Source organism: Melanerpes formicivorus, unplaced genomic scaffold (genome assembly GCF_026170545.1).
Source record: "Melanerpes formicivorus ecotype bairdi unplaced genomic scaffold, bMelFor1.0.p_v2 SCAF_1, whole genome shotgun sequence".
NCBI lineage: Eukaryota > Metazoa > Chordata > Aves > Piciformes > Picidae > Melanerpes > Melanerpes formicivorus.
Window position 1 is genome coordinate 56,143,404 of NW_027142353.1, and position 23,626 is coordinate 56,167,029.

Below are 23,626 nucleotides of genomic sequence, written 5' to 3' on the forward strand. Positions count from 1 at the left end.
TGAAAAAGGAATAACTGTATAATTCAGCAGTTTGTGGTGCTTTTGAAAAGAGTATGAAGTGTTAACATTACTCTGGGAAAACAAGCCTATGTTTCTAATACGTACACACATGTCCATTAGTTCACATGGACTTGCGTGGCATTAGAGCTTGGTCTTTGAGATTCTTTGTCTGAATCAGTGGACCCTGGAAAGTGTCTGAGTTCCCCAACTGAGATACATGTCCCTGACATTCCATGCCTGTATCAAGATGAGACTCAGAACATCACCATCCCCTCAGTGCCTCCGCTTTCTGAGAAGTGCATAGCCCAAAAGGGTGCTTTGGTGCACCCTCCCAGGGCTGAAGCTATCAGATACACCAGAATACAAACTTTCACTTAATTTAGATAGTAGCTCTGACTCAAAGCTACCAGTCTGGTCCCTTTTACAGCTCCAGGATTAGGTTACCATTTCATTCTTATTGCCAAGAGAGGCATTCCAAATGTGAGTTATTCTTTTGCTAAGCTCAGGAGAATGAGGTGTTGGAAATATTAATAGAGCTCCCATTATCTTTTAACAAAGATTTGTCATGTCAGTACTAATTTATACAGTTCAGCATTAAAAGCTCCTAATGTTTCTGTGGATAAAAAGGAATTATGTACTAACCTGTGCATTAATTTACCAGCATTAACTCCAGGAAAAGCAATTTTGTGAAATTTTACCCTTAAGCTGTAGTCTCTGTAGTCTCCTGTTGCATATTCTGTTTGTTAAAAGTGTACTATTTTGTAGTTTTAAAGTACATTTAACTCTCCCTAACGTAGTGTTTGGACATCTGCCAATTCAGCTGTGGAATTTCAACTGATAAAAGAGGGGAGCCAACAAGTAGGTGCATATTTGTTATAAATCCAGGGAGAGGTTTTGTCATCTTAGATAAGATGAGATAGGTATTGTTTGTACGTCTTCTTCTAGCTTATAACTAGAGAAATGTGAAATAGAAGGACAAAAAACCTTCTTCTATTGCAGACTTAGTTTTTAAAAGGTTATTTTAAACCCCATTTTTCAGATGGCTTTCAGTACAGCACTGATTTTAGTAAGAAGTAATTGGCATTGGAAGCATTAAATTGCATAATCGTGAGTTCAGTTCTTAAATTCACATCAGCAAATTTCTTTCTTGCGTTTCTTAAGTTGCCATTAAATATATAAACAGAAAACACACAAAGCAGATTAGAATCTTGCCGCAGTGAGAAATAGGCTGACTCTTCTCTTCTTAAAAAAATACCCCTTTGCATTCTGACATAAATAGTTTGGGGTTGAATTTCAAATAAGCATACATGAATGTTTGACTTTTTGACTTTCAAAAAAGCATATAGCAATGTTTATGCATCAGTCTTCACAGTAATCTGAAGTATTCCAACTTTGGAAGGATGGATCTTATGGGTCTTTAAATATTCTTTGCCTGCAGTTAAATAATAAAAGCACAATAAGTGCAGTTTGCGTATGGCTTGAAGCTTTTTTTCCTAGGTTCACTCATACATAACTCCTAGCCCTGACATTTTATGAATTGTAGCTTGCAGTAGAGAAGAAGAATGTTATCTTTTTAACTATAAAATAACTGTCTCACATATGCAGTAAGCATGAAACACACAGTGGACTAATGGGACTTGTTATTGATGATGCTGAAAGCTAAATAACCATTAGTATTAAATCTTATGAATAGACTCTTGTCTTTCATCTTACCTCTTCAACCAGATAAAAGACACAGAGGCTATTTAGATGTCATAAGAACAGTTTGCTGAAATCCCTCCAGACTTAGAAGAAAAACCCACCCCACCTCTCTTCATGTTGCTTAGTGTTTTGTTGCGTTCAAAGAAATGCCAGTACGCGAGTGCTGAAAGAACAGAAATCCAGCCTTATGCGCAGTTTTAGGCTTGTTAAAGGTGTAGTTGAGTTGAAATAATGTGGCTTCCTTTTTCTGCAGCAGTCTCTTCACCAGGTTTAAGCAATACAAAGTCAACTCACTAACACTGAACATTTGCAAGGAGCCTTGTAAGACCATGCTGTAACAGAGTGCTGCAAATGTATTTTTCTAGGTTCCTTTCTTAGATGGTTGTGAGTGGTTTTAAATGGCTGTAACAAATGCCTGACTGAAGACTTTTTTTGCAAAGATGGTAACTTTAAAGAGAGTCTCTCTTCACCTAAATGTAATTTTTAAAGATTCAACTAGCAACCTGCTCAGTTCTAGTAATAAAATACACCAAGGCTGGCTGCAGATTGTACTCATCTTGCATACCGAATATTTAGAAGCAGAGCATAAAGAAATCCACTGTTACTGGTTGATGTGAAAGAATTGTTCTGCCCTGAGGTCCTGTGTGATGGCTTTGGGAAGCAGTTCAGTTGCAAGTATCTGTAGTGAAATTTTAGTTCAAGTAACTATTTTTAGAATTGTGGTGAGTAGATTATTAATATTCATACTGTGCATAATAATGAATCATACCATTTGTTGTTTTACAGGGAGCAGAACTGGAAAGCCATGCTGTTAATACTATATTGCTGGTGCATTTCTTTGGAAAAGAAGGAAAGGAAAAACTTCACTATTCTGAGTTTTTCAGGTATTTTTTCAGCTAGGCAAGCCTAGCAGCAACCAGTCCTACTCCTACCCCCTCTGCTTTGCACCAACACTGGTGTTAATCTGACCTCACACTGAGCTGATGCAGCAAGTTAAGCAGGTAATGAAGCTGGAGAGTACTCATGACTTTACATGACCAAATTTCTATCTCCTGGAGTCTGCTATCTGCAGGAGTTGAGCACCACTATAACTCTAAAGTAGCAACAGGTCTGAAGGCTATGAGGGTTAAGACTACCATTCTTGCCAGCTGTGTGGTAGCATACCTTAAGACAATATGATTCCTGAGTGCTTTTCTTGATCAAATCACTGAAAACATGACTGCTAATAATTTTTAAAAGCTTTTCTGAGCTGAGACACTCCCTGCTACAACTGTCATGGTAGGCTACAGGCAACTTCTCTGCTTGCTTCTAATTCTAGCTTCCACTGAAACTTGACCTGTGCTTTTTCCTTTACCCTTTGAACTACTTTTCCAATTGGACTATGCAGGTACTTTGTCTCTCATATGTCAGAATGTAAGTATGGTATACACCACATCAGACTGAAACTGCAGTGGAATGTCAAGTGGCCATTATTCCTGGAATCCTAGTGCTGTATACCCATCGCTTGGAAGCTATGCAAAATCAGAAGTTAACAGAAAGTTCTAAGACTGGTGTAGGGAATCATTCAGTTTGTATGTCATATACAGGTCAGAAAGGTGTTGTAATTCTTGTCTACATCAGCATATGAAGTTCTGCTGTGGCTACTTTCAGCTTGAAAACCAGGTATTGGCTATTAGTGTTTTGATTGGATGAGATGATTATTTCAGTCAAAAATGGCCACCACCTACACAGCATCACAGCTTAACTCATTAAAACTCTTACTTGGGAGATAATTTTTTTCCTGTGAGTATGAACTCTAGGCACATCTAGCTATGAGAACTTGGGCTCAGAATCCAAATGCAGTCTTTCTTTGAGATGAATGGAAGTGCCTAAACACCTGTGTGAATCTTGGCACACGTCTTGTAGCACAACATCAAGGGAAGATTAACTACATCAGTATTACCATTTCTACAAAAACAATCAGTCATTTGCAGGTTGCAAATATAAATTAAGATAATGTGTTTTACTTCAATTTATACTCAGGATCTGAGAATCTGTGTCAGCCCTTTAGAAAATTCATGTTATTGCAATCAGTAGAGGTTAGGGAGAAGCCAGAGCAGAAAAGGAAAAGCGGCAACTTTCCTAACACTAAAAAGTGTTCAGCTCCACTGGCTCTGGCACACATCAGTCTTCAAATAAACAACCTTTCTCTTTTGAAGGCCTTGATTCAATAGGAACCTAAGTGAGTGAAGTATGCCTCCAGCTCCCTTTTCTATAAATACCATAGATCCTCTCAATGAAACAAAAGGCAGAGAGCACCAGTAAAAGGTTGTGTTTGCATACACAGTGTAAACTGAAAAGTCTCAGGTTTTAGATAAAATCCTACACTGGCCCAATGAGGCTTGACATTGATGAAACTATGTACCTAGTACATTCAGAACACGTAGGTTAAAGACCTTTGCCTACCACACAGATAGAGGCCTGTAATCAAAATCAAACTCCCACATCTTGCTCTTAAAATCTGTGGGATAAGTGTAAGGTTTAATGCAGGTAATTTTTCAGCAGTGGCAGTTATGTTTCGTAGAGCTGGAAAGTGCCTCTTTATCACTGTGTAGACACTCCATCTCAGTTGCACCATGACAGTGAAGTTTGGTTAACGTGCAGAAAGGTGAATAAAAGGATCACTGTATTTTTAACCTTTGTGAAGATATCACCTTTCACATGGTTTTATTTGTAAGTAAATCAGGCACATCAGTTCTGGGTTCCTATTGTTCAGAGAAAATATGATTTCCATCTGATGGCCTCTCATAACATTTTACCTTACATGGGAAGCTATTGTTGGCTGTTTGATCAAAGTGCCACACTGTTTTTACAAGAGATGACTGATGAGCTGTACAGACATAGATCATTGTCAAAAGTAGAAAATAATGATGGTAAATGCTTTTATCATTTTCCAAGGTTTTGCCTAGAAAGCTTTTCCATTGATCAGCATAGTACCTAGTAGAAAGCAGGGGTGATTAGGCTCGATTAGGACACACTAAAACTTGTCACATTACTTAAATACACAGATTTTGCTGTGATGTGCTGACTTAAAAACAAGCAACAACAACAAAAAAAGGCAGGAATGCTTTCTTTGTGAATTTCACTGTACTTACATGGGAATTCAGAAAGCTGAAGCTAGTGCTCTCACCTCATTACTTACGTAGACTTTCCTCATGCCTCCCCTCCTACTGCCCCTACAGGAAGCACACCGATACAGGAAGGGAACCTGGTGAATCCTGCTGTGCTCATCTCTCTGAGCCAGCAGTGTGCCCAAGTGGCCAGCAAGGCCAATGGCATCCTGGCATGCATTAAGGATAGCGTGGCCAGCAGGAGTAGGGAAGTCATTGTGCCCCTGTACTCCACACTGGTTAGGTCACACCTCGAGTACTGTGTCCCATTCTGGGCCTCTCAGTTTAAGAAGGACATTGAGACACTTGAACATGTCCAGAGAAGGGCAACAAGGCTGAGGAGAGGCCTTGAGCACAAGCCCTATGAGGAGAGGCTGAGGGAGCTGGGGTTGTTTAGCCTGGAGAAGAGGAGGCTCAGGGGAGACCTTATGGCTGTCTACAACTACCTGAAGAGAGGTTGTAGCCAGGAAGGGGTTGTTCTCCCAGGTAACCAGGAACAGAACAAGAGGACACAGTCTCAGGCTGTGCCAAGGGAAGTTTAGGCTCAAGGTGAGGAGAAAGTTCTTCACAGAGAGAGGCGTTAGCCATTGGAATACCTAAGAGGAGACTGGATGGGGCGCTTGGTGCTATGGTTTATTTGATTAGATAGTGTTGGGTGATAGGTTGGACTCGGTGATCTCGGAGGTCTTTTCCAACCTGGTTCTATTCTGTTCTATTCCCAGCATGGCTAAACAGTAGACATTTTTTAATCATATAAGGTACACTCACATTTCAAATCCACTTTATGGCATTTTCTTACCTGATTTGTTGCTCCCTAATTTCTCCAGAAATATTCTTTAATTGTGGTTTCTGATTTATTGTCTGCTTTAGCTTGAAGGTCACAAACGGTATAACTATACACAAAACATGTAGTTTCCCTACCTGTCCTGTTTCTGTCCTTCAGTGTTTTGAATTCCATGGTATGTTTCATTTCAGTAAATTGGAGTGATCAGAGCTGAACCGCACAGCTTGTGCTAACATTTGTCTGGTGCTCTCCTTTGTTTGTGACAATGCTTGGATGCAGAACCTCCTTCAGGTAGCATTGGTAGCCAACAGTGCTTTTACAAATCATGGTGATACCTTGTACCTTCTCAGTGACTTTCATCTAGGAATTTGAAAGCATTTCACAGAAGTAGAATATGATTGCCTTCCTATTTGATGTTGTACCTACACTTGTAGCCACATGTATATGTAGAGCCCTAATAGATGTAGAGATTACATATCTCATGTAACCAGGATCAAATCATGAGGAAGCAGAGATGGAACAAAATCTGTTTTCGTGATTGTATATCCCTATCATAAGTAAATCTGAATAATGATGTTGAGAAGAATCTCTGTTTCATCCTTGGTTAGTTTCTGCAGAATGCTTATAAATGAAAGTGAGTGGTTTAAGTTTGGTTTCCTTTGGAAACACTAAGGACAGTAAATCAAAGAGGGTTGTGCCTATAATTCTGAAAATGGTGAGATCAATTAACTGTCTTACCCCCTGCAAAACTGAGTTTACAAGCATAGATCTAAATGTTCCCTAAAGGTTAATGGTCAAGCCCTTAATTTGTTATCTACATTCTGCTTTGAAAGTCAGATTGCAAAAAGGCAAGCTTGCAGCTGGTTTGCAACAGTCTTTTGGTGCAGAAAGGGTTATCAAACCTTCAAAAGGACCAAATAGGACCTAGAGCAGAGTACAATACCAGGGCGGTATAACCACCACTGTCTTTGTTGTTAAGTTTCTTGCCTATAACAAAAACTGGTTAGTTCTGGTTTAGAGTGTTAAAGCTCTCCACAGCCTTTCAATTCAGGTCAAGAGGTATAGGAAGGAAAACTTCCCTTTCATTTTGTGTTTCATTCTACTACTTTGTGTGCCATCAGAAACACAATGCTAGCGCTTTGTTGCAGCGTCTCACACTGGAGGGGGGATAGCTGCATTCCTGAGGTCTCCCTGCTTTTACTGCATTTTCACTTCTACAGCAGCTGAGTTGGCAAAAGGCCTTGAGACATGCTCTCTTTCTATAGTGGAGCACATTACAAAATGAGGGATAAATTCTGATAAGGTTTCTGGATGCTGTTATAACATGATAAGAGATTTGGCTATTGGCCTTCAATGTGGGTGTTTTAGAGTATGGATGAAACAGAATGTCTTCAATAAAGCACTGTCAGTTCCCAGCTATTTCCCCATCTTACAAATTTATCATTTGCCTTTCCTTTTTTGTTCTTTGGAAACTTCAGGGTTGCTTTTATTTTTGAGTTACCAGAGGGTAGAAGTATTCCCAGTGTAAGTTTTTCTGAACTGTAGAGCACACCTACAATCAGAATCCTGTTCCTGTAGCTGAATTCTGACTCCCTTCAGAGTCCCCAGCCAAGCTCCCACTGACTTTGTGAGAGGAGGAATTTAATTCCTATACTTGTTTTTCCTAATGTCTGGGGGAAATGTTAAGGATTTTCCAGCTGAAATTCATTGCACCGTGATCCAGAAGGATACAAAAGCAAGTATCCCTCCCTAGTGGTGCCTTGACATTTAAGTATCAAGTTTTACTTCCTAACCAGAAAGTTATTTTAAATAACTTTTAATAACTTTCACTTAAAAAAAAAAAAATCATTAGGACTTTTAACTCTCACATCTGGGAATAAGAGTGACCTAGAATGATGATGTGATGATTCATAGTATTTTAATTTTTGTAATATAGGAGACTGTCACATAAATTTTACATTTCACAGTTCAGCTGCTGCTCCAGGCCACATTTGGTAAGGCAGGAAATCTTCCCACTATGGCTTGCTGGGAGCAAGCCTACAAGTTTAAAGGAAATATCCATTAATTATTTTTTTTGTTTTGGTATCTAAATAAGTAATTCCCACTCCTCTGCCTAGTAGTGCAGTGAGATGCATGACATGCACCACAGTATGATTGCCCCAAAGAAACTGGAGAGAGCAAGAGCCCAGGCAGTGGAAAACCCACAGTGGGGCTAGAGAAACATAATGCTTCCTTTTCTGTCCAACAAGAAGATACAGAAGCAAGAACACATCAAAAATGCCCCAGCCAAACCCTTCACTTTTCTCTTTAGCTTTGCTGCACCTTTCAGCTGGCTGATGTGTACAGCTAGTTGAGCCACTTCTTCTTCAGCATGCAGAAATGCTTAGTCTGTCAGCCATCCTGCCTTAATTGTGTATGACTAGAATGCAGGTCACTGGGGGGTTTCTGCTTAAGGAAATGCAGTGTCTAGAAAAGACGGAAAATTCTGTAGTTTGTCATCACCTGTGGGTACTAACCAGCAAAGCAAATCACTGAGAGTTAGCTCCCCAAGATAAGTAACTCATATTTTCATTAACAGACCTTAGGACTGTTGCAGAATGCATCCACTCTTCATAGCTTAAAAGCCAAGAAAATAAAAAGCATAGTGTTTTGTTTCCCTACACCCATGTTTTATGTGTATTTCTCTGAGTGACCTCATTGTCTGCAGCTTCCTCCATAGACCAGATATTACATGGGTTGGAAACAACGGTCACAGATGCAAGTACGGTTCCACATGGTCTTTGCTGTGACTTCCAGCCAAACACAAGCCATACATCCCAGATACCATGTGCTCCTTGACTTCGATGGCCACTGCCGAAATGCAGTCAGCCTGCCCTAGTCAGTCTCCCCGAACTGATTCAGTGCCGGGTCTACATCCCTGGTCCATGCTGTCCTCTCCCCGGTCTGCAGCTTGACCTCTTCCATAGTTCTGGAGAGATTTTGGCAAGCCGTGCATCAGGACTGCTTCTGCTAGCCCACACTGGCCAGTCTGCCTGGCATGTGCTGATTGCTGGGCTGGCCAGAGAGAACAATCACTTCATGAGTTACAAGGGTAGAAGCTGCATCTGAAACCTGAAAAGTGGTTTGCAGGCTGAGTAAGCTCTAGCTGGTCAGGGGACCTCCCCTTCGTACTGGTGGTACAAACAGATCTGTTAATGTTTCATCCCTTTGAGAGAAGGAGAGTTGGAAGAACTTGAAAGTTCTTAAGGTGGGCTGTGGAGGAATATACCTCAGTGTTTGACTATTCTATGAAATCCTTGTAACCTCCTTTACTGGACTAGAAAATTGTCCATATAAAATATGAGAGCATATGGTACCCCTCCTCAGTAGTACCCTAATAAAACTAGCCTGAAACTTCAAATCACAATCACTTCCAGGTTTTTATTTACCTTCATGTCCTGAGCCATGAAGCATTTGTTGACCCTTTATTTGTATGTGCAGCTCTAATTATTAAAGGAAGTGGGGGGGAAATAATAACAGCTTATGCTGGAACAGCAGTCTTCATCTAACCTCTTGCAGACTTCACAGAGCTTTGAGCTGCTAATTGTCCAAGCGATCTCAGTTAAGAACTAAAGATAGATGTGCAGACTAAAATGCCATAAATTTCAGGGGGAAGAATTAAAACCCAGTGAGGCTGTGCAAACACTGATGAGCAAATGAGCCTCTTCTGATACAGGCTAGACCTTTAGCTGTCCTCTTCTCCAGCTAACTGCTTTGTCCCAACATAGGAGTATTTCATTGTCTTCTGTCGATGTTTTCAGTGACTCAGTAAGTCAGTTCTTTCAAAGTGCTAAGGGGATTCTGGCAAGCATCACTGTGTTTTCAGACTCTATGTTTTTTCAATTACCACTTGGGTTTGGATTGCCCCATTTCTGAAATGGAAATTAGCAGATGGTTCACACAGTTTTATCTATTACTTCATCAAAAATTAAAATTAGCTAGAAGAAAGGATAATGGCCACATAGACCAAACTTGGGAAACTCAAAGCTATGACTCTCCTTACAGGTCTATCTCTGTACCTGCAGGTTGTTCCTTGTTTCTCCTGAGGCTTCCTTTCTTTATTCCTAGATGAATGAGAATCTCCTAAAAACCTTTATCTTTATCCTATCCTTTTTCAGACAGCTCTCTTCTTACCTTCCCAAACACCTGCAACATCATTTTCAGTGTTCTTCCAAACTCTGTACATGTCCATTGTAATCCTCTCTAATCCATCCTCTAGTGGGCACAGAACTGATTTGCCAAACCTCTAGGCATCTTGTCCTGCAGTGATGATTTCAAGGTTTCTCTTTTCTTTCACCTGAGTGATTATTAAAGCCTCATCTTTCTAGGCACAGGCACTTTTTAACCTCATATTAAGTTTTATAAATCATGTGTCAAGCCTTTAGTTACCATCTTCTTTTCCATTCATTCATTATAGTACTGTCTCACCAATTATTTTATCTCATTATCTGCACTTTTAAACACTACTGAAAACTAGATGCCAAGGGTCTCTGTAAACTATTTTAGCAGTAGCCATCTATGCAGGCTTAGAGAGCACCCTACTGGTGTCGTTATTGAAATGCAACCCTGGAAACAAATCTGCATGAACAGGTAACATTGAACGGGTGATGTTTTAAACAATGATGCTGATAATATCTGTGATTAAGAGTTAGTGTCTCCTGCATTTAGTAGATAAAGTAGTGGCAGTGACACAGGTATAAACTGTCAAATAATATCTGTTTACACTTAGATTCATGGAAAATCTGCAAACAGAAGTCCAAGAAATGGAATTCATAAGGTTTTCAAAGGGTTTGAACGTCATGAGAAAAGAAGACTTTGCAGAATGGTTACTGTACTTCACTGATGAGGAAAACAATGAGATTTACTGGCAGAACGTGAAAGACAGAATTGAGGCAGGAGAGGTTGGTACATAATCATGCTCAGTTTTGCTTCCTCATTCCTATGTACAGGTTTTCATTTGAGTGTGAATATCTAATAATGTAATCAGTTGCCAAGTGAATTATTGCAGGCCTTTAATTTTATGCAAATAAAAGCAATGATAATTTGCCAGCTTAGTAATACAAATAGTGACCATGACTAAGCAATCACACCTGAACACAAGGTTCCACCATAGTGAATGAAATAGATTTACTGGGATCTGAATGCACTATTCACTAAATATCATTTGAATTCTGTGGTATTCTAGAATATCAGTTTGGAAGAATTCAAGACTTTTTGCAAGTTTACAAATAATCTGGAAGACTTTTCTATTGCCATGCAGATGTTTACTGTAGCAAATCTTCCTGTTAAAAGGGGTAAGTGCTGCACATCTTTCATATGTGGGTTTTGTTTTCATATGTGAGGTCTTTTCCAACCTTATTGATTCTATAAAAAAGTGCAGTGCCATCTCTGGATTTATGTTTAGCTTCAAGAGCTGAAACAGTTAACATTTTTTTAAAGACAAAACTAAGACTCTGCTGTAAGCGCCTTGAATTTCTTGTCCTGTTACAGACTGTGTTTAAACCAACTAATCAACTGCGTCTGTACCTGAATCGTTCAAAGAGGCAAAGATGTGAGCTAAGTCTTTCCTCTAGTAAGCTTCAGAACTAACCATATTTATAGTGCTATTTGTGAACAGCCTTTATTTATGAAGGCAGAACTATGTTATTACTATATTTGTGACTGACTTGGACAACTTGCTGTAATAATCTACAATACTGCTATACTTCAGTAACCTCCATTCTCCCCTTGAAATTCGCACTTCAGTGATGCCTTAAAAAGAGGCATCCAATTCATGTGTTGTGGTTGTGCTTGCTATAAGAAGCAATAATCGTTTTGCTCTTACTATCTGCTGTTTTACAGCAACCTCACACATTTCTTCATCTCCCTTGAGTAAAAATTCCCAAACCGTAAGTGAGGATTGTAGGTAGTGCTCTAATGCACATGGTAGTGTTAAAAGAGAAGGCAAAAAAGCTGAAGAGGACAGTAAATCTCTAGAGAGGTATGATAGCTTTTTCTACTATAATTCCTCATATATTCCTATAATTCCTTCAATCATAACATAAGAGAGGGTAGCCTAGTTCTTTAAAAAACAGAACTACAGGTATATAAAATCATGTGCTGTAAACAGCGCATTTGATGGTGTGTGTTTCTCCAGAGTTGGTGAGAGTGAGGTAGAACATAATGTAAAATACTGCTCTCTGAGGGGAAGAGATTTTTTTGCAGAATTAATTGGCATGAAACTGGCTCAAGAAAATGGTAATATTTTTTATAAGACAGTGAGGCAAACACTTGCCATCCATGTGCACAGCTATCAGCCAAAAGTATGTAAGTTATCAGCATGCAACCATTTCTAGCAAAAATTACCATTCTTGCTGTTGCATGAGTAGTGTGTTTGAAAAGTTTATCAATTAATTAAAAGTGTTATGAAAGAAGAAGCAAGCTCAAGAACACATGACTTGAAGCCTCCTAATGGCTTACTATTTCACACATCCTAAATTCTCCATTAGGATACCCATAAGATCAGTTGCTAACAACATGTGAGAAAAGCAAGCCATTTTAAAGATGAATTTTGGCCACTAATCTTTTTAAAACTGTATCACAGTATCACTAAGGTTGGAAGAGACCTCAAAGATCATCAAGTCCAACCTGTCACCACAGACCTCATGACTAGACCATGGCACCGAGTGCCTCTGCCAATCCCCTCTTGAACACCTCCAGGGACAACGACTCCACCACCCCCCTGGGCAGCACATTCCAATGACGAATTAGATGCTGTAAATTGTACAGAATGTTGGTATTCTCTCTACAACTACCTTAAGGGAGGTTGTAGACTGGTGGAGGTTGGTCTCTTCTCCCAGGCAACCAGAACAAGAGGGCACCGTCTGAAGCTGTGCCAGGGGAGGTTTAGGCTGGAGGTTAGGAGGAAGTTCTACACAGAGAGAGTGATTGCCCATTGGAATGGGCTGCCCAGGGAGATGGTGGAGTCACCTTCATTGGAGGTGTTCAGGAGGAGACTTGATACCTCTCCTATGAGGAGTTGGGGCTGTTCAGTCTGGAGAAGAGAAGGCTCTGAGGTGACCTAATTGTAGCCTTCCGGTATCTGAAGGGGGCCTACAGGAAGGCTGGGGAAGGACTTCTCAGGATCTCAGGTAGTGATAGGACTAGGGGGAATGGAATGAAGCTGGAGGTGGGGAGATTCAGGCTAGATGTGAGGAGGAGGTTCTTCACCATGAGAGTGGTGAGACCCTGGAATGGGTTGTCCAGGGAGGTGGTTGAGGCCCCGTCCCTGGAGGTGTTTAAGCCCAGGCTGGACGAGGCTCTGGCCAGCCTGATCTAGTGTGGGGTGTCCCTGCCCATGATAGGGGGGTTGGAACTAGATGATCCTTGTGGTCCCTTCCAACCCTGAATGATACTGTGATGATGATACTATGATGATGATACTATGATGACAGGGTGCTTGGTTGCATGGTTTAGTTGATTAGGTGGGTTGGATGATAGGTTGGACACGATGATCTTGAAGGTCTCTTCCAACCTGGTCTGGTCTATTCTATTCTATTCTATTCTATTCACCTGCTTTCAAATTTCTTTACAAGTTCACAGCCATTTATGATGTAATCTGATGTCTTTACTAGCTGAATTCAAGAGAGCAGTGAAAGTGGCAACAGGACAAGAACTCTCGGACAATGTTTTGGACACCGTCTTTAAGATTTTTGATCTAGATGGAGATGACTGCCTCAGCCATGGCGAGTTTCTTGGAGTCCTGAGGAACCGAATTCATCGAGGCTTGAGGGTAACATGCTGGCATCATTGAGTTTAAATTCCACAGATGACTGCCACATCTAGCTTGTTAATGCTTGTAGAAACACTAGTAGAGGTAGTGAATAGAAAGCAGTTGTATTTTAAACTGATTGACCCTTACTGCTTATTAATCTGGGAAGAGTGCTGCTACCAAGAACTTGATACTATGCATGTGAACTATGGAAGCAGCAGCACTGCATTATATTTATTTACACAGGCTGTGAAAAGAGTCTTTTGGGGGTAAATGCTAAACATACTTTAACTTTATTAACAGGTACCGCAACAGCAAGGAATTCAAGGTTATTGGAAGTGTGTGAAAAGAGAAAGCATTAAAGGAGCCAAAGAAGTGTGGAAGCAAACTGGGAAAAGTCCTTTTTAAAGCAGTCCATTGTTCTTTTGCTATAAATGTTGTTATGTAGGGGTGTTTGTCTGTCCTGTTTACATAATAGCCAGATCAAAAATATTCCTTTTTTTCCCCGCTATTCTTTAATGAACCCAGTTTCTAATGCAATAACTTTATACTGTTCTAGTGCAATCAGTCTGGTTTACAGAACTGTTACCATTTTTGACCTCCATATGGAAGGGAGGTCACTGTTCTAAGAAACAGTGTTGTTCACTCCTCCATGGAGCCTGATTCTGCGCTGTAGCATACAGGATATGGAAGATTTAATAGTGGCAGGAACATCACAGCAATGTCATCTCCTATGAGAAGAGTGGTCATCATCTCAGCCACTTACAGCAGTTCTTTGTCTGGCAAGGACAGAGGTCCAAAAGGTGAAATCACTTGCACAATCCATGCAAATCAAGTTATCCTAAATCAAAAAGGAAAATTCACATAGTTTGTGTCTCTATTACTGCTAGCTGCTTGTGTGCTAGTTCCTGGTGGGTAATTCCCCCAGATCCTGCCTGGCTGGCTGTGTTGTCTACCTTCATGACGATAATATGAAACTGGAAATTATACAGGCTTTAAAATTTGTACCTTGATCTATGAATGTGCATTGAGTCTCTCAGACCTCTTCAACAAATTGTGTAAATAAAAAGCCAAAATCTTCATTCTGTCACAAACAGGGGTGGCTACAATTTCAGTCATAACTATTTTGCTTTGTGTGCAGAAGGCAAAGGTGTAAGAAATAGTTGCTTTATCTTCCTAAAGTCTGTGACAGGGCGTGCTGCAGTATCTCAGGAATGCAAGATGAGAATAAGCAAGTGTTGGGGGAATAGTAAGTCCGATTTAAAAACAAATCCAAATCTTTATCACTCCAAAATGCAAAACTGAAGTTATCTTAAACAGTAAAACAAAGAACAGATCAAGAATTACATTTAGCAATTACAGATGAACAGGTTTTAGCTATAACATGATGTGCATCTCTGATACACAGGTGTGCGTGTTACATGTTTTTATTTCTTACAACCTTAGGAGCCAACAGTCCCAGGTCCACATCGGTCTTCCTGGTTGACCACTACTTATAGGAAATAAAATTACCTGTAAAGCTCTCAAGATTCTTCCTTTTACCCCTCTCAGCTGTCTGACTTGTCTTGTCTGGGGTTAAAGCTTAACCTTTCAAGATAGGTTTGAAAGATTGGCTAGGGAAATATCTCAAGGAAAACTACCCAAAAATCTCACCTTTCTGTGAGGAAGTGGCTATCATTTTCAAGCATGACACTAGCTCTGTTACTCTCAGAGTATAAGCTCAACAGGAGGTATTTTGTTGTAGTTTCTTTGGGGCTTGGTGGGGGGAGTCCTGAGGAGAACCTTCCATGATCAGAGCAGCCCTCACTAAGAGGAGAGACAGCATTAAGAAACCATAAAATCTCACCTAAGGAGCACTGAGATCACAGAGAATCTATTCGGTGTGTTGGTAGCCATCAGCCAGGCTTGTGCTGAGGAGAAATCCTGCATGAGCCTTGGCATGGTGATTTCTCCAAGGGAAATGGAATGAGAAGCAAGCAAAGCAGCTCCTCTCTCCACAGCCTTCACTTGAAGTTTTACTTTAAACTGTGTTAATGAGTAAATACTTGTATTCTTGTCATTCATGGACATGTACCAAGAGTCACCCACCAGAACAAGAGCATACCTATGTGGGTATCCTAAGACTATCTAGAAGATCTGGCACTAGTGACCACCAAGAATCCCTTTTCCCCCAGAAAACAACCCAAATGAAATATAATAGTGAATGCCTCAGCCTCCCCACCTCAAACTGAAGTCATGCACTGCCCTGTGAGCAACAAGAACTTAGGTAGCTGGTTTACTTTGTGCTCTTGGAAGTAACTCACTTCTACTGATGGAAGCTATGACTAAGAGGTAGCTAATGGGAGCAAAGGCGAGGCAGCGGGACTGGCATCAAAGCGCCACAGCCAGCTTCACAGCAAGTAATTTTAAAAAGGACACAATGGAGCAAAGCACTTCTGTATCACAAAAGCATGTGTGTTCACACACACTCTGGCTTTAATGAAAGGCTGCCTCTTACTTGTGTTGCTGATATTTTGGCAAATAATTTTTGCCTTGGAACGGAGATAACTCTTTAACGTTTTATTCCGTGTAGTCTTAATGGGTTGATGATGTTCTTTATTGCTTGTGTGGGTTCTTTTGTTTACTAATTTCTCTCTTTCTACAAGATGTTGGGTTTTCTTTTGGAAATCATTTCACTTTAGTGTATCAAATCATTTAGCTTTGGTGTATCTGGAAGTTTAGCTCCTCATTGCTCCTTTGTATCTGGGTTTGTGCAATTAGCAGTAACTCCCAGGCAACCAGCAACAGAACAAGAGGACACAGTCTCAAGCTGCATCAGGGGAGGTTTAGGCTGGGTGTTAGCAAGAAGTTCTTCATAGAAAGAGTGATTGGCCATTGGAATGGGCTGCCCAGGGAGGTGGTGGAGTCACCATCCCTGGAGGTGTTTAGGAAGAGTGCTTGGTGCCATGGTTTAGTTGACTAGATAGTGTTGGATGATAGGTTGGGCTTGATGATCTCAAAGGTCTCTTCCAATCTGGTTAATTCTATTCTATTCTATTCTATTCTATTCTATTCTATTCTATTCTATTCTATTCTATTCTATTCTATTTCTTTTGGCAGAAGTCACTGAAAATGGGATTTCAAGTTGTCTTGAAAAAGCTTTGGTGTCAAGTTCAGAAGAAAAAGAAAACAGATATGCTTGTTTTAAAATTAACTTTGTGTCTGTAATATTTTTTTTTTTTTAAGTTAAAAATTAAATTATGATTAGAAATTAAAATAGAGTTATGAAACATTTTTGGAATAAGTTATCCTGAAAGTACAGCCAGGAAGGAACTCCTTTGAAGACCAGGAAAGACTTGTCCATCAGGCTTGAACAGTAAAGACTCTGTATTTAATTTGGAGTCTGTTTTTGTGTTAATTAAAAGGATTTGCAAACCAGTCTTAAGATAATTTCTCATGGCTAATATCTTAGATTGAAAGAGCTTTTACATGTTCATATTGACCCTGTCTTTTAAAGGCTCCATCATTCAGCATTAGATGTTTTTGTTCCTTTTAGTAGCTATATGGTATTTGCAGCCTGTCTGTCAGCATTACTCAACACAGTTTAGTTAAAAATCGATCCCGGTTGCCAATCTATCAGTTCAACTTAACATTTATGGCTTTTTTTTGATGTTAGGAGCTCTTTCTCTGAACAGAAATAGATAGCAGAACTAAATAAATTATTTTTTTTAAATGTCCAACATTGTGTCTGAGTGTTCTGTGGAAGAAAGGGGAATGCACTGCATACTGCAGAATTCTCAAAGATGGACTCAGGATATTTCAAAAGGATGCACAAGGGTGAGTATAAGTCATTTGCAGTGTTTTAGTTGTATCTCTCAGTTTGTTTAGTTTAAGGTAATTGTTTAAGAATGTTTTATTCTTCACTTCTAAAAGCAAAGGAAAAATGCAGTGTGACATACTAGAACTGAGAGAAACTCATGGGTTGTTTCTCCAAATTCATTTTGGTGTTGCAGTTTATACAAGTTTCTTCCTAAAAGCAAAACTCCCTCTAGAGTCAAACCAGATTGTTGGCTTTTAACAAAATATGCAACAATGAGGAGTGTGTATTTTGCATAGAAGAACTGAAAAAGAAAAGTTTTGTCACAGTGTTAGATGGCTATGTCAAAAGCAAGTCTCTGATTTACTCCATCTCCTCCAGTGTATTGTCTCCTTTCAGGGTTCTGAGCGTGCCTGGAGACATGCCAGGTATCATCAGGATTTGTGGCTTTGTCTGTTGAACCAGGTTTTATTAAGAGTGTTCATTCCTAATTTCAAGCTTGTGGTGGAGAATATGTAAGTGGGTTGTAATTTTAGGAATTATAGATCTTTTGCCTCTGGACTCCAGGGTGTCTCAGAGCTCATGAAATTTGGAGTGTAGGCATCAGACCATGTCTTGGTTCTGAATTGTTTACATATTACATTTAAGTTATCTAGAAAGCAGAGATGAGAGAATAAGATAAACCAGCCAGGCCATGGATGGTGGTTTCACAGCACTTCACAGTCCAGTGCATATAACAAAAAAATGTTACTGTCCAGTAAAGGACTAGAATGGGAACAAACCCTGAATTGACTAATGGATGAATCAGAATTTAAAACAGTTCTCTTCTCATGCAAGAGTTCTCATGGGACAGTGCAAGCCTATCTCCTGCCTTCCAATCTAATCTTTCCTATTAAACAGTCACAGCTGGGTCAGAAAACTGCTGCAATGGAGAAAAAAAATATATTTCAGTCCCTCTGAACATAAAATTCATGTCCATATGATGTTGTGGACGTTATTAGTGATAGCCAAGTTGACCAGTTGACTGGATAACAGCTCCTATAATGCAGCCAGACACAAGGGAATCATGAAGATGAAAGCAGTGAATGTAGACACAGGCCCAGTCAGTCCCCGGTCCCCAGTCCACCACAGAAGCTCCTTCTAGAGAAACTGAGTATGTCTCCCAACAAGAAGTGGAAAGCCCTGTTCAGGACAGGAAAGCACAAAATTAATCATCAAACAAGCACATGTCTTGTCACTCTCCCGCTGTTTGAAGGTTTCCTGCTGGCTTTGTTGATTAAACAATTCCTAGTTGGTTCAGTAATATAAAAATTATGCAACATATGTGGAGACAGATTTCCCACAAGGCTGGTATTGGCTTAGTTAATAATGTTTTCAGTACATTAACTGGAGTGCTCTAGCATGGAGCTCTGCTTGCCATCCTCTGGAGCTGTACTGCTGCTCCTGTACACTGCCTCCGCAGGGAAGCTGCTGAACAGCGTACCTACCCGTGTGCATTTAGAAAGAGCACCTCATGTCCTGAAGAGCAAAATGCCAGGTTTTTCCACACCCATGGACCCAGTGAGAAGCTCATCCTTTCTTCTTCTGCCTCTGGCAGAGGGTGGCCTGCCTTTCCATGCTGATGGGGTGGTGGAAGTAACACAGAAGGCAACTGGCTGTGGGAGCACAAGTGCCACACCTTGGAAACCGTAAGGTTTTTGTTAGCAGTGAATGCAGAGAACCATGTGGCAGTTTCAGACACCATCTAGCTGCTCTGAAATGTCATCTGGAGGACTTGGCCTTTCTCCATAAAGGCACACAGAAGATGAGCTTCACCAGACTAAACTTTGTGAATGTCACCTTTCTTCATTGCCTCTAATGGCCCCTGGATTTGGACATTTCTTGCTAAACCGATGTGGTATTTTACGTGAAGGGTGGAAACTGTGGGAGAGAAGCTGTTTTAAAGCTTTTATGGATTTGGAACTAAAGGAAGTAGATCCTGAAATCAGAACCATCCTGTGAGCAATTTCCTGCAGAAGTACTACAGAGATATTGTATTGCAATACTGTACATCTTGAGTCCACTGCCTTAGGGGAACTTTGACAGTTGTAATATTACCCCTTGTAGCAACTAGTAGTTCTAAACCACCTCCAAGGAAACTGCTGGGTTTTAAGACTTGTCAATAAAGTGGTTAAAAACTATTTTATTTTTTCAGGCTACAGAATTTTTTTAATTATGAGGCATCTGTCCCTGTACTCAGCACTGGTCAGGCCACACCTTGAGTACTGTGTTCAGTTCTGGGAGCCTCAGTTTAGGAAAGATGTTGACTTGCTGGAACATGTCCAGAGAAGGGCAACAAAGCTGGGGAGGGGTTTGGAGCACAAGCCCTATGAGGAGAGGCTGAGGGAGCTGGGGTTGCTTAGCCTGGAGAAGAGGAGGCTCAGAGGAGACCTTATTGCTCTCTACAACTACCTGAAGGGTGGTTGTAGCCAGGTGGGGGTTGGTCTCTTCTCCCAGGCAATCACCAACAGAACAAGAGGACAGACACAGTCTCAAGCTGTGCCAGGAGAGGTTTAGGTTGGATGTTAGGAAGAAGTTCTTCACAGAAAGAGTGATTGGCCATTGGAATGGGCTGCCCAGGGAGGTGGTGGAGTCACCATCACTGGAGGTATCTAAGAAGAGACTGGAAGAGGCGCTTGGTGCCATGGTTTAGCTGATTAGAGGGTGCTGGGTGATAGGTTGGACTTGATGATCTTGAAGATCTTTTCCAACCTGGTTAATTCTATTCTATCTCACTGTTTTAATCTACTTTGATATTATTAGAATGATTCAACATAACTAAAAAGGTTGTATGCCTCTCTTAAATAATGCACAGAAGGTAATTCCTAAAGCAATGGTAGCTGGACAGGCAATAGATTCATTCTTGAAAAGGGAGGATGCCAAAATGTGATGCTTTGCCACAGATCTGCAGAAAAGAGGATTTTAAAGGGAAAAGAAACTAACTAATGATAGGTCCTAAAGCTAAAAGAAACAAGGCTCTTATAAATGCTGTTAGAAGGAGTAATTTGATTTAGGAGACATAAATATCACTGAACAAAAGGACACTAAGAGAGCTAAGGAATAAAGGACACTAAGGAATAAATTAGATTTTTCAAGATCCTGTTTGAGCAGAAGTGCATCTTCACAGTTTAGAAATATGACCTAATGCAAACAAGGGCAACTAATCCCTCATAGATGTTGTGTACCAGATTACATGAGCTGTACTGTCCTGTGAAGAGCAAATACCTACACAGTCCCAGACGGCTTTATGTCTGTATCAGAAACACGAGGCCTCCAAATAATTGATTTGTTTGATATTGCTAGGAGCAAATAATAAGATTCCTAATGAGATGAATTATTGTTTTGCATCAGTCTCCACCTAAGAGGCTGTTGGGATGCTTCTGCCTGGGGATTGCATGTTTGTGGAATTCAAGATGAGATACTCTGAGAAGAAAAAATACAGAAATAAAATGTAGATGAAATTGTGGTGGATGATGAGGTCTAAATAGCACAGAGAGATGTTTGGGGTGGGGGGAAGTGTTTGCAGTGGCTTGCTCTAAGACACTTTTCCTAAAAGCATAGCAAATGTTGGTAATTTTAATTAAAAAAAAAGGAAAAAAAGGGGGAAAAAAAGTTAAAAAGGATAATGGTGCAGAAAGTTTTGGCACCTGTTCATGCCAGCCTGAACAAACTGCTTATTGCAAATAGACCAACAAAGATTGTTCAACAGACCCTAAGGGACGCTGAGTCTGTGAGGGAAAATGTTGCACTTCTCTGGTGCAGTTCTTTCTGTGGCTATAGTAGGTAGGCAGCCAGAAATGGAGGTGGGAAATGGGATGATGGACACAGGGCACCTTTTCTTTTCTCTTTCTATTTGACAGTTATGGAATCAGATGCAATGGGGTGAGCAGCCATTTCCATGACATGGCGTTCTCAGTTGCTGTCCAGTTTCCCAAAGTCTTCTCCCAAGTGTCATTGCTTGTTCCTTGCCACATCTGAGGCAGCAGAGTTTGCATGAGCAGCATTGTAGCCATTTGAAGCCAAACAAGCACTTGGTGATTTCTGGCAGAGCTTCCTTACATCCCACTTGGCTTCTATTCAAGGGCCTAGTTTCATCTCAAAAGGTCTTTGCTGAGATGTCCTAGATGGCTTTGAGAAGTGGAAGATGTTAGCTCCTGCCAGCTGTGCCAAGGGGCTACTTCTGCAGTGTAACTCCTCAATAGAACAGACTATCTGGGGATGAATAGTTGTGAGAGTCTAATAAGTTTGTCTCTCTCTATGTGAGTCAACAAAGATAAAGTGATAGCAGAGCCACTGGAAAGAAGGTGGAAAGAATCCTGTCCACCAATCCTGGATGCAAATCAGCTTGTGATTGCATCGTGATAACACGGGACTACAACAATGGACCCAAGGACCCAGCCATCACGCTTTCTGGGCAAGGTTGTTTCCCCCCATCAAGTACCTTGGGCAGGGTGCTACGATGGTTTCCACCACCTGTGTAAAGGAATGTGGGAGGACTTGTCTGGATGGAGATGGGGTAGACGGAGATTCCCCCCTCGCCTCCATCCAAAAATCTTGCCCACATACACAGCAATACACAGAAAGATTTCCGGGGGAACAGATACCTGGATTATTTCCTTGCCTCTGGAATACCTGACATACCAACACCTGCCTGAGGACTAAAAAACTGTATAAAAGACTTGAGCAACTGCTGGTTTGTAGAGAGAAACAGAGGAGAGAAACAGAGGAGAAAACCCGGGAGAAAAATGGAGATGAAGGAAAACACAGGAGACGGGCCAGGCCCCTGAGAAGAGAAAGCCGGGACGATGCTGCTCCGGAGAAAAGAAGCTGCCCGGAGGACCACAGCTCCAGCCAAATCCTCAGCACCCTTTCTCTACAGACCCAGGCTGCCCAGAGGAGCCTCAGCACTGTTCCTGTATCAACCCAACATCTCCCCAGAGGACCACAGCTGTTCTCCAGCAAAAGCCTCACCACGGTTTCTCTACAAACCCAACATCTCCTGCAGCACCTTTCCTCCACAGACTTTATCTTGGGGGGGATGAGGGGTGTGGTAATATAATTCTTTTCCTCTTCTCTCTCTCTCTTCTATCTCTCGTCTCTCTTTTCTCCCTCTCCCTTCTTATGTCCACTTTCTATCTCTCGTCTCTCTTTTCTCCCTTTCCCTTCTTATGTCCACTTTCTATCTCTCGTCTCTCTTTTCTCCCTTTCCCTTCTTATGTCCACTTTCTATCTCTCGTCTCTCTTTTCTCCCTTTCCCTTCTTATGTCCACTTTCTATCTCTCATCTCTCTTTTCTCCCTTTCCCTTCTTATGTCCACTTTCTCTATTTTCTCCCTCTTCCTTTCTTATGTCCACTTTATTTATGTAATAAATAGTCTAGCTGTTGATACTTTGGCCTCGTTTGTGCCTTTAATTTCACAACACGGGAATATTTAAAAGAACTGTGTCTCTGGACCGAGACATCTAATGTCTCCGGACCGTGACAATAGTCAGTGCCTCTCTGCCACCGAACAACTTTGACATTGTCCTTGTCTAATTCCATTTCATTTTAGTCCCTGTTAGTATGGAAACATTGCATAGAAACATTACTGGGAAATAGCTGGTCCAAAATCATCTTTCCTGTTCTAGGTTTATTCTGCTGTCACAGGCTTTCTGTCCTACCCAAGGAATTTATCTAACCCTGAACAGAAATACCAGCCATGTCACAGATTCCAGCTTTAGCGGCATCAGAATCCTTCCCAACCATGCGTGGTGGCTGTTCCTGTAGCTCAGCACTGGCATGAGCTGGAAGAGGATCTTGTCAACACAGACACAGCCCTGATAATAGCCCTGCTAATACCCCTGCTTGGTAAGCTGGTGTCAGCATGAGCAAGGACAGGGATCACCTCATGTCTTCCCTAGCACAGTGAATCATTTGCTAGTTAAGCCGGTTTTTATTCACAGCTGTGGTTCTTAGTCTTCATGTGTTAGGAATTTGTGAAGTAATGGGATTTTGTTATGAAAATCAGTGGGAGCAGGGATGAGAGGAATATCAGCGCACAGTAGCAGCCAGCCACACACAGCACACACTTGGTAAAAGCTCTTTGTAGCTTTACTTCTCAAGCCCAGCTCTCCTCCCTTTAGATAGCAGGCTGGAGAAGAACAATGTTTCTTCACTGTGTACACTACTAAGAAATTAATGCAGCAATTAATACAACTCCAAAAACAATTGTCATTCTTAAATCTTGCAGATTACAACACCCAGTAATACTGCTTTAGAACCCTATCCTGCTCGCCTCTCCACTGCTAACTATCAGGGTACAAGTCTACTCCTCACTCCACCCTCTCACACCAAGTCCTTTGGACAGAGAGCTGATGGGGACTCCAGCA

At 41.0% G+C, this 23,626-nt stretch overlaps 1 protein-coding gene across 1 annotated transcript in view; it reads left to right on the plus strand.

Moving 5' to 3' along the window:
- Positions 1–17,142, plus strand: part of MICU2 (mitochondrial calcium uptake 2) — a 155,291-nt gene extending 138,149 nt beyond the window's left edge. The window contains exons 8-12 of the mRNA XM_068144055.1: positions 2,488–2,585; positions 10,403–10,574; positions 10,859–10,967; positions 13,287–13,444; positions 13,727–17,142. Of these exons, the coding sequence (XP_068000156.1) occupies positions 2,488–2,585; positions 10,403–10,574; positions 10,859–10,967; positions 13,287–13,444; positions 13,727–13,831 (642 nt within the window). The 3' untranslated portion in view covers positions 13,832–17,142. The remainder of the gene's footprint in view (positions 1–2,487; positions 2,586–10,402; positions 10,575–10,858; positions 10,968–13,286; positions 13,445–13,726) is intronic.
- The last annotated feature ends 6,484 nt before the right edge of the window (positions 17,143–23,626 follow it).